The sequence below is a fragment of the Solanum pennellii genome, chromosome 7, assembly GCF_001406875.1.
Source record: "Solanum pennellii chromosome 7, SPENNV200".
NCBI lineage: Eukaryota > Viridiplantae > Streptophyta > Magnoliopsida > Solanales > Solanaceae > Solanum > Solanum pennellii.
Genome location: NC_028643.1, coordinates 2,362,544 through 2,373,600, shown reverse-complemented (window position 1 = coordinate 2,373,600; position 11,057 = coordinate 2,362,544). Strand labels below are relative to the sequence as shown.

At 28.6% G+C, this 11,057-nt stretch overlaps 1 protein-coding gene, 3 non-coding genes and 1 pseudogene across 4 annotated transcripts; 4 read left to right on the top strand and 1 right to left on the bottom strand.

Moving 5' to 3' along the window:
• Window positions 1-126, top strand: LOC114078175 (annotated as a pseudogene).
• Window positions 127-1,499: 1,373 nt separating this feature from the next.
• Window positions 1,500-1,615, top strand: LOC114078173. Its single transcript, XR_003579715.1, has one exon. It is a non-coding gene; the product is annotated as a U5 spliceosomal RNA (small nuclear RNA).
• Window positions 1,616-3,148: 1,533 nt separating this feature from the next.
• On the top strand, window positions 3,149-3,265 carry LOC114078171. Its single transcript, XR_003579713.1, has one exon. It is a non-coding gene; the product is annotated as a U5 spliceosomal RNA (small nuclear RNA).
• A 4,449-nt stretch (window positions 3,266-7,714) lies between these two features.
• Window positions 7,715-7,817, top strand: LOC114078176. Its single transcript, XR_003579717.1, has one exon. It is a non-coding gene; the product is annotated as a U6 spliceosomal RNA (small nuclear RNA).
• Window positions 7,818-9,189: 1,372 nt separating this feature from the next.
• LOC107025585 lies at window positions 9,190-10,749 on the bottom strand. The gene is made up of 4 exons (XM_015226361.2): window positions 10,685-10,749; window positions 10,256-10,501; window positions 10,029-10,169; window positions 9,190-9,579 (listed from the first exon to the last, which is right to left on the bottom strand). Exons 1-4 carry the CDS (start codon window positions 10,685-10,687, stop codon window positions 9,202-9,204), a joined length of 768 nt encoding a protein of 255 aa, XP_015081847.1. The 5' UTR covers window positions 10,688-10,749; the 3' UTR covers window positions 9,190-9,201.
• Window positions 10,750-11,057: the final 308 nt, after the last annotated feature.

Genomic DNA, 11,057 nt, shown 5'->3' with positions numbered 1-11,057 from the left:
ACTCAAAGTAACCTACGCAGCCACGCAATGCGAACTATTCTTTCGCCTTTTACTAAAGAATACCGTGTGTTCGTTGTAAATAATGGCATACGCTAATTTTTAAAGGGATTTTTTAAATAAAAATCCCAATAATACTAGTATAAATCTTTCATTTTTCATGATTTTATTTATTTAAAATGTAATTTATTAAAGAAGTATTTTATTTATGCTATTAAAGTTACTATGGTAGATATTCATTAAAAACTTAAAAGAAGTTGGTACATGTGTCTTTTCAAGTTAGACAAACAAGGATGTGACTATAAAGAAGAAATTATGTGTTAAGGAACTCTTCATCCTTGAAAGAATCTTACGCGGTGTAAATATGAATTCGCATATTACCGATAGGACTAATAAGAATCTAACAAGTAGTAACAATATTGGTCATGAATTTGGGCATTTGGTCCCAAAAGAAGACTTCTTTTCATATGGGATGCTACACTACTTTGAAAACAAGCCACAATAAATTCATGGCTCCCAATTTGATCAAATAATAAAAAATTACATCATGAAATTGTAATCTTTGGCAATAGATTTGTCATGAATAACAAAAGAACTATTATTTTATGTCACTCGATAATTTGATTGAGACATTTTTATTTCAGTATATATATACCAATCATATAGAAGATGATGAATCGTTCTCATATTATTAGATCCCCCCCCATATTTTTAAAAGTAAATAAAATAAGTGGAATGGTTTTTTTTTTTGCTTCCTTTTCCTTTTTAATAGCAAAATATGATGCTAAAATTAATCTTCTTTTACATATAAAACCATAATTTAGTTGTTAAATATATTAAGCCATATAGCCACTCGTGAAATAAACTTTTAATTAGTTATATCTCAAATTATGTACTCCATTCATTCTCTTTCATTAGTCAATGTGTAGTTTCCCCTAGATTTAATAATGTGTCGACTTAGCTCTCTAACATTTGACAAAAATGCATGATTGAAGGTAACAAATTTGTCAAATATGTTGTTAATGATTGTAGCTAATAAGTTTGCACATATTCTTCACTTCTACTGATGCCGTATTTGTATCAGACATAACACGAGTGCGAGATCGTACTAAATATGATCAATCAATTATGGATACTTTGATCAAAATCGACTGAAAAGTTCGAGACATGTACAATAATAATAAAAAATTTATGACGAAATCATACTTTAGGCACGTGTTTTTCTTACTGTTAAAAGATATATGTATTAAAATATCAACAACCAAAAGATATTTTAAAGATATTTACATATCAACATCGCGACTGAATATGTAATGAGCTCAAAAAGTCTATCATGAGTAGAGCTCAATGTTTTGATGGCCCAAAAATCTTAGCCCAACATCCTAAATCATATGGGAAGAAACAAGCTAATAATAAAAAATCCCACATTAATAAGTTAGTGAAGAAGTTAGCATTTGGAACTTGTATATATTAAGCTCAAGCGCCATCTTGAAAAACCACGCAGCCATGTAATGAACACATAGCGAACTATTCTTTCGCCTTTTACTAAAGAATACCGTGCGTTCGTTGCAAATAGTGGCATACGCTAATTTTTAGAGGGATTCCATCAAGGGAAACCCCAACAATACGAGTCATAAGTTTATATAATTTTCTCATTGAACTTTCACATAGCCACTCAAAAATAAATAACCTAATTATTTTTATAGTTGTATAGATTGACAATTTTAATTTGTAGCTATATATAATAGGAAGGAGAGAGGCGAGGAAAAGACTGGGAGAGAGAGGAGAGTGAGAGGGCAAAGAGTGGGAGAAGGATTATCTATAGTTCCACAATTCATAGCTATATGTTATAGGGAGGAAAGATGCGAGTAAGATTGGGAGAGAGAGAGAGAGAGAGAGGCGAGCGAGAAAGATAAATAGTGGGAGAGGTGAATTGCATATGTATATCGGTTAGATAATTGTATATTATATATATGTATTTGTATATATGGATAGCGAGATTGGGAGAGGAGGCGAGTGAGACAGGGCAGAGAATGGGATACTTTATAAATTAAACCATTTAAAGACATTGAACTATATTTTATCCTACAAAATACATCTTGAATCATTCGATGTTAATTTCGCTCTCAAAAAATAAAACATGACAAAAGTATGAACCACCATCTTAAACTAAATATTTCTGTTTCTTTGGAACAATTTGATCAAATAATAAATTACATCATGAACTTTGGCAATAGATTTGTCATGAATAAAAAAAAAATATATTCATTTTATGTCACTCGATAATTTAATTGGGACAATTTTATTTGAGTATATATACTAATTTGTATAGAAGATGATGAATCGTTCTTATATGTTACTAGAAATATTTTTTTTCCCCATATTTTTAAAAGTAAATAAAATAAGTGGAATGGTTTCTTTGCTCCGTTTTCCTTTTTAATAGCAAAATATGATGCTAATTAATCTTCTTTTACATATAAATCCATTATTTAGTTGTTAAATATATTAAGCCATTAGAGACTCGTGAAATAAACTTTTAATTAGTTATGTCTCAAATTATGTAAAACTCCATTCATTTTCTCTCCATTAGTCAATGTGTAGTTTCCCCTAGATTTAATAATGTGTCGACTTAGCTCTCTAACATTTGACAAAAATGCATGATTGAAGGCAACAAATTTGTCAATATGTTGTTAATCATTGAAGCTAACAAGTTGTGTAGATTCTTCACTTTTATTGATGTCGTATTTGTATCGACACGACACGAGATACTTTAATCACAATAGATAGAGAAATTCGAGACAGATACAATAATTTTTTAAATCAAAACCAAAGATATGATGAAATCAATACTTTAGGCATGTATTTTTCTTATTGTTGAAAGATATATGTATATAATTTCAACAATTAAAAGGTATTTTAAAAATCATTTACATATTAACGTCACGACTGAATATGTAATAAACTCAAGAAGTCTATGATGAGTAGAGCTCAATATTTTGATGGCCCAAAAATTTGTAGCCCAACATCCAAAATTATATGGGAAGAAACAAAGCCCATATAACAAAAGTCCCACATCAATTAAGTTAAGTGAAGAAGTTAGCGTTTGGAAGTTGTATATAAGGAGCTCAAGAGCCCACAATGAAACCCACGCAGCCACGCAATGGACACATAGCGAACTATTCTTTCGCCTTTTACTAAAGAATACCGTGTGTTCGTTGCAAATAGTGGCATATGCTAATTTTTGGAGGGATTCCATCAAAGGAAGCCCCAACAATACGAGTGTTAAGTTTATATAATTCTTTTAAAGGAACTTTCACATAGCCACTCAAAAATAACTTAGTTATTTTATAGTTATAGATTGACAATTTTAATTCGTAGTTATATGTAATAGGGAGGAGAGAAGTGAGGAGAGACTGGGAGAGAGAGAGGAGAGTGAGAGAGGGCAAAGGGTGGAAGAAAAATTACATGGGAGGAAAGATGCGAGAAAGAGCAGAGGTGAAATGCATATGTATATCGGTATATTGAGAGGGCAGAGAGTGGGACGGTTAAATAATTGTATATTGAGAGGGCAGAGAGTGGGAGAGAAGTGAATTGTATATATAATATCAGTTAGATAATTATATATTAATACATTGGGCAAATAGTGGGTTAGATAATTGTATATTGAGAGGGCAGAGAGTGGGAGAGAAGTGAATTGTATATGTAATATCAGTTAGATAATTATATATTATGCATATGTATTTGTACATTCTACAAATTAAGTACATACAAATATGACTAATCATACAAACTCGAAGTCAGCCCATATAATTAATTTATAATGTTAGTCGCAAATGATAATTATAGCAAACTATGATAAATAATTAAGTTGTATAAATTTTGCTTAACCGCATAAATTTCCCTTTTATCTATTCATGTGTAAATACAAAATTTGTTCATCGACATTGAACTATATTTATCCTACAAAAAAAATCTTGAATCACTCGATGTTACTTTCGCTCTCAAAAAATAAAACATGACAAATACGAACCACCATCTTATACTTGAATATTTCTGTTTCTTTCCTTCTTGCCATACTACATCAAAATTACATATGTAATCTCCCATATACACATCCTTAATCTAATATAAGTTTTTTTTCTCTTTCCTACCAAAAAATAATAAATCTAGATTACATTAAAAATTTTGAATTACACCAAACATTTAACTGACAAAGAACGTGGGAGCATAGAGTATGTGAAAATAGAAAAAAAAAGAAAAAAGAAGAGAGAATAACAAAAACTATAAAGAGAAAAGCACAAACCAAAATTCACTAATGACCCTTTCATCATAATTAAGGAGTAAACTTCTATAACAAATCATCCTTTATATGATATTTCAATGTAATAATCAAAGATTTTTAGAATCAATTTTTCATATTTTATCATATTATATGTATTTATAACACCATTTCGTTATAACAATCAAAAAAATATCTGAACAAACAATAATTATAAAATTTAATAAAAGCATAAAGAAAGTCCTCATATATACATACATATTAGTGACATAGTCCATGACTCCATTTACCACTTTTATGGGAGTTTAAACATTCTACTAATTAACAAAAATTAAATTAAGAAAAAAAAATTCAAGAAACAATAACCCCATGTTCTTGATTAATATTATTAATTGATCCAATAAACCTGGATGGTTTAGGCTGAAAATTTCTTCTCCTTTGAAGATCATGACTTGAAGGCTTGATTATTTGAAGTAAAAATACTTTTAAAGATTTAGCTTTTGCAATTTTAGCTAATTCCCAATAACTTGATGATCTTCTTGAATATGATGATTTTTGTCCATTTTTGTGAAATTTACACCTAAAAGAACCAGGATGAGTAGTAGGAGAACAATAACAAATTCTTTTTGGTGATTGAGATTTTGATGAAGCCATGGAGATTTGTATTTTAAGAAAATAAAAATATTTTTTTTTTTTGCTTTTTTGGTTTAAGAATGTGAAATGAAATTGAAAGGGGAAAAAAGAGGTGGTTTGCTCTTATTATTCAAGCAAACAAGTTCAATGATTCTAGAGGTTAAAGGTTATATAGAAATCTTTTTTGGTTTAGTTTAATTACATTGGTAACCTTTGTTATCTTCATTATTAACAAGTATGACTAATTTCAACCCCCCCTCCACCCCCACCTAGGGGCGGACCCACCCTAAAACATCCTTGATCCAAAAATTATATTGTATATACATGTCAAATTTCAATTTAATAAATATATATACAAAGTATTGATATCTTTTAACAGAAGAAGGTGTTCAGAAAATTCTTTAAGGTTATGTATTTGAGTCCCAAAACCCTATAATAATAACATGCTTAATTGATCCATACAATATTAAAATGAGTGTAGCTTTAGAAAATTAGAAAATTAGGAAGGAATAATTTTCATACATAACCTTGCTCCATTAAATGATCTATAGAGTTTTCTAAGAAATCTATAATTAAATATTCATTACTCGTTTTTTAAGAGAAGATGCAAATTAGTTAAACAAATATATATATAGATATTTTTATAAGTGGAGTTAGAAACGAGTGATGTACGAGTTTTATTTTTATCTTGTGAAAATTAAAATGTTATTTTAAATAGACTCATAATTAAAATAAAAAACATATAAAAAAAAACATAAAAAGCGTATATAATAATGAAGAAACCATACTTTGATAAAGTTTTTAAAATATTATTAATGCCATTATTTGAAAGATTAATTAAAGTTTTTAAATGTGGGGACTTCATAATTCATAAAGGGTTGATTATTGGATGCTTCTTAGCTTAAAGTTTGAAAAAGTTCGACTCAATTATTTATATTTACTAAAAGAGAAATGATTTAATCCTTGTAGTCCCCTTGAGCATTGACAATTTATTTATTTATTTTTTCAATTTTGAAACTTTCCAATTTTTTGAAGTTTATATAAATCTAATGAACATATGAGTCATTATGACTCATTGTAGTGGATAGTTATGCTCATGATATAAAGTTATATAATTTGGAATTGATTTACTTTTTAGAAGGTATTTAGAAAGTTTCTATCGAATTTATTGAGTGAATTTTATGATCGAAGATAGATAGTTGACGATATATATGAGTTAAAATTTAAATTTGATAGTAGCGTGTATCAGATGATGACAAACGAAAATTAAAGACAAATCAAATATATCAATAATGAAAGTGATATCAGATTCAATATATGAACTTGTCCGATCAAATGAACCATGCAATATGCAAATTCAAAATTTCTTTCTTCTTTTTTAAGGATAATATTTTAGTTTAAAATAGTCAAAGTTTCTGCATAAAAGGACTAAAAACTCATAAATTTATTATTTGAATATTAAATTTACTTAATCAAATATTATAGTTCAAAATAAAAATATACTTAATTTGATATCACAAAACTCTAAATTAGAATTTACCAAGAATCAAGTGATCAGAAATGCAATTACTCAATTTAAATATCTATCTCCCAATAAATATTCACTAGAAAACTTAACAAGTGTCCTTTTAGAGTAAAATGAGTTAATTAATTTGGAGTTTAATTAGTTGATAAAAAAATGGATTGATTTTGACTAATGATAGGGACTTCAATAATTACTTATTAGTCCACAAGCCACTACAAGTCTTCCACGATTAACCTAAGAAAATGTCTTAATTATGATCGATAATATGATAAATTAAGGTTGAGAATTCGATGTGAAATTGCTTTATTTGTTTCTTTTCTAAAATTCATCAATATGATAGTAATTAATTTCTCGATCATTCAATTAATAATACTTCATTCGTTTTAAAAGAATGATTTACTTTCTTTTTTTAGTTTGTTTCAAAAAGAACCTCATTCATTTTTTTGGTAACAACTTTCCATGTGACATGTTTAAGGTCATAAGATTAAAAGACAATTTTGTACATTTGATATAACTTTAATTTAAGACAACGTGATCAAAAGTCTTCTTTATTTTCTTATATTCCGTGCCTAGTCAAACTAGATCATTCTTTGTGAAACAGAGGGAGTAATTATTATCACAGAAATTCAAGTTTATTCTTGATTTTGAATGATTTAAACAACAAACGTAAGCTTTCTGAGATAATACCTAACTGAGTTATTATTATATGAAAAATCGAGTTCGTTGCATTTTAGCATTCTCAATTTGTGTTTTATTTTGTGATATATAATANTATATATATATACATATATTTCAAGCTTCATGAATAATTAATTTAATTTAAATTGTATGTGTTAAAACTTCACTAAATAAATAAGCATAACTAATGGGTATTGAAATCAATACATTAGAAGAACTGTGCTACAATCTTGAAAAGGTTAATAAAGAATTTGACGATATTCATATTCTGAATTCGCCTCTGTAAACCTTTTTATTGAGGATTTAGAGGTTACCCCTATTTTCCAACGCCCCGTAGAAATTATAAAAAGCTCAAGATATCCCGCCTTTAAATGGGCCACTTTCATTATGTACTTCCGACCTGTGTTGGACCTACTCTAGAAGGTGGCCCAAGGTCCACTAACAAATGGGCCTAAAAAGCAAGCTCGGCCCATTAAATGTTGTCCAGGCCCAAAGAGGTTTCATTCAGATCCAGGCCCAACTAGAGAAAACTATTTTCTCCACATCGGCTTAAGAAAACTTCTTCATTGTATTTATATTGCGTAACACTAATATATATAAATGTCCCTTCGGGGACATTCGATAAAATTGGAACGATACAGAGAAGATTAGCATGGCCCCTGCGCAAGGATGACACGCACAAATCGAGAAATGGTCCAAATTTTTTTCTCAACCAAATTTCCATTTTTTTTTTCTTTTTACTCCTTTTGATATGTACAAGCCCAAATATCTTTTGTAAGAACAATTAAATAACTTATTGAAAACATGTATTATTAGATCTCATGTAAGTAGATACACTAGGCTTAAACCTTAATAGAATATTTATTTTCTCACAATAATATAATTTTCTATAAGATGATTGGACCATATATAAATAGTGGTTGTGTTCAATTGACTGGTCAATAATAAACACTAATGTAAAATATTTACTTTTTAACCCTTCTTCCTTATAATTTAATTAAATATATAGTCATATTTAATAGCGGACTCAAAATTCACACTAAAAAGATTAGATCTATAAAAATAAACATATGATTATTAATTAGTTGAAGGAAGTTTATCATCTATTATATTTACATAACAACTATATATAATATAATTTTTTTATCGATCGAAGAGGATTCGAATGAATACCTATGCGACTTGTGTTAAGATACATAATTTGTTATTCTTGCTCCACGATTTAAGCTAATTACACTTATATTATAGTCCCTACGTTATATTTTATGAGATATTATTTATAGTAAAACACTTGATAGGATAATTTTGTTTGCTGTTTAATATTTTTTTTTATATGGTAAGGTAATAATTACACGTAAAATAAAATAGTGAGTCTGTTAATTTTTTTAGGGTCAAAGTCAAACAAATGATGCTACAATTGAAAATTATTATTCTTCAATTTTCAAACTTTAGCACGAGAGGGTGACAAAGATCATATGTTGAAATGATAATTTTGCAAAATTTTAAGTTCTCTACAATTATTTTTTTTAAAGATCAAACTCTATTTTCTTTTTTTTTTTATTTTTATAATATTTCATACTCTAAAATAAAATCTTGATTAAGTCAGGCTCATACAATTCAAAATCATTATAAAAAATTTTTTTTTATCAATTTTTATTTTTTATATTTAAATTCGAACTCAAACTCGAGCACGATTCTTAGTAGTGATGAACAAATAACTATTTAAATGGTGCCTTTCATGTGGTACTAGTACAACAACTTGCAAGTAAATAAATCAAGTTTAACAAAAGAATCCCTTCGAATTCCTAAACTTAGCACTATTATTATGTCATTGTAGAAATATAAAAATCATCTTATACAAAATTATAAAAATAAAAACCATATAATAACCTAGAGTCACGTGATGCCATTAAGACAAAACACCCCGACCAAGTAATTAATTAATCCCAAAAATTGTGTGTGTGTATGTGTGATATGGGGGGTGGGGTGTCATGAGCAGTGAGCCAAGAAATAATTAAAAATTTCTAAAATTTTTGAAAGTTGGTCAAAGTAAAAATATGAAATAATTCTAGTAAAATTATTAAATTTTCTAACATAAAGGTGACCTATGAGGAATCCCTTTTCTTCTACTCATGCTAGTAGCCATGTCTTCATCACTTATGTTTTTATTATAACTATTGATTGTAATTCTTCCACACACATATAGTCCACTTCTTTTCTTCCTCACACATGGAAAATTATTAGTAGTACTCATCAACATCATGTTCTCCGATCCCGACGACGATCCAGACGTCAACGATGAGCCCCAGGGCTCATCATTGTCCACGATCGTCGATTGGGCCGTCTCGTTAGCCGTGTCATAATCAGCCATGTCATGAGGGATAAAAAAGTCCGGACCAAGTTGTAATGTTGTACATCTCCTTAAGAATGGAGAAATGTCATTGTAGTGGTGTAGCACAAAATCCACCTAAAATCATCAATCAAATTAAAAATAAAAATAAAAATTAATATTGTCACTCAATAGAATTTTAGTATGATTATTGAATATGTGAAGATAGTAACAAGTGTAATTGAGCACATGAACTATCATGAGACTTATTGTACAATTTTTCTACTTTTAAGTTCGAGTGTTTTTCTCGTAAAAAAATTATGTGTCTTTACTTTTTTACCCTTTACTTGCACTAACTAATCAGAATCGTATGTTTCATCGACTAGTTTGTGCAAGTTGAGTAAAAGATTAGACAAAATTTAGTGGTTCACGAATATTATATATAATTAACTCGATTTACCTCCTTTTGTATATAGTATAGGTGCATAAAACACAATTCAATTATGAGATATGAATTATGGTTTTGTAATAGAAAATATATATGTAAAAGATGTAATAAAGTTTAAAGAGAATATTATATTAATTACCTTGCATCCTAGAGAGCAATGAATAAAGGGTTCTTGAAGGCTTCTATCACAAGAAGTGCAATAATTTCCAGATCCTTTGAATTGCCTATTTTGAGGTCTTTTCTTGATGAAAATCACCTTAGCACTATTTATTGTGTAGGCCTAATAGAATTATGAACCAAATTAAAAGAAATGAACGAATATATATTCTTTCAGCTAAACTGATGATTACAGACTTTAATATTTACCTGAACGTTTGAGCAATCTATGAGCTTCTCTAGGTCCTCAAGTCGAACAACATCATGGTAAACGTAACGTCGAATTTGAAGAAGTCTATGGAAACGATGTGCCATAACACAATGAGGGCAAATACTTGTGCAACAATCTAAACAACATATATTCTTCTCATTCTTCTTTGCACTCTCATGAATTGAACATGGAGCAAAGAATTTCTCTCTATATAGAGCTTCCAACCATGTTGGCTTTTGAATTCCCTAAATATCAACATACCATAACACAATTTAGGTTTTATCGCGATATAAAAAAATAACATTTACATAATCCAATCGATCACTTATAAGGTAACAACACAACAATTTCTATGTTAAAAACATACAAATGTCTAACTAACAACACATAAAAGTAGAATTGATGAATGAAATAGAAGAAGAACTTACCATGATCACATAAAAAACCACAACCTTCAAGACTCACAAAGTACTAAAGAAAAGCTAAGCAATGAGACAATGGGTTGATTGGAGAAAGAGAGGGACTAGGGTATTGATGTTAGTGTATTTATGGAGAATCACAAGAGAGGAAAGTATATTTTATATTCCTCGATTGCATACACAAAACATTTTGTCAAGAGGCTCACTTGCAATACATACGCATTTACGAGCAGAGTCAGATTTTTAAGTTTATAATACTATATGAATTTTTAGATATCTCATCTGAATAAATTATTTATACATATAAAGTAAATTTCTATAATACATATATCATATGTCACAACTTTATTAAGTTTCATTGAATATATTTTGAACTTATAAA

Excerpts from the sequence above, each read along its gene's own strand:
- LOC107025585 (XM_015226361.2), bottom strand. Across the intron at positions 10,170-10,255 it reads TAGATTGCTCAAACGTTCAG|GCCTACACAATAAATAGTGC; the intron begins GTAAATATTAAA and ends TAATTCTATTAG. Across the intron at positions 9,580-10,028 it reads ATTGCTCTCTAGGATGCAAG|GTGGATTTTGTGCTACACCA; the intron begins GTAATTAATATA and ends TGATGATTTTAG.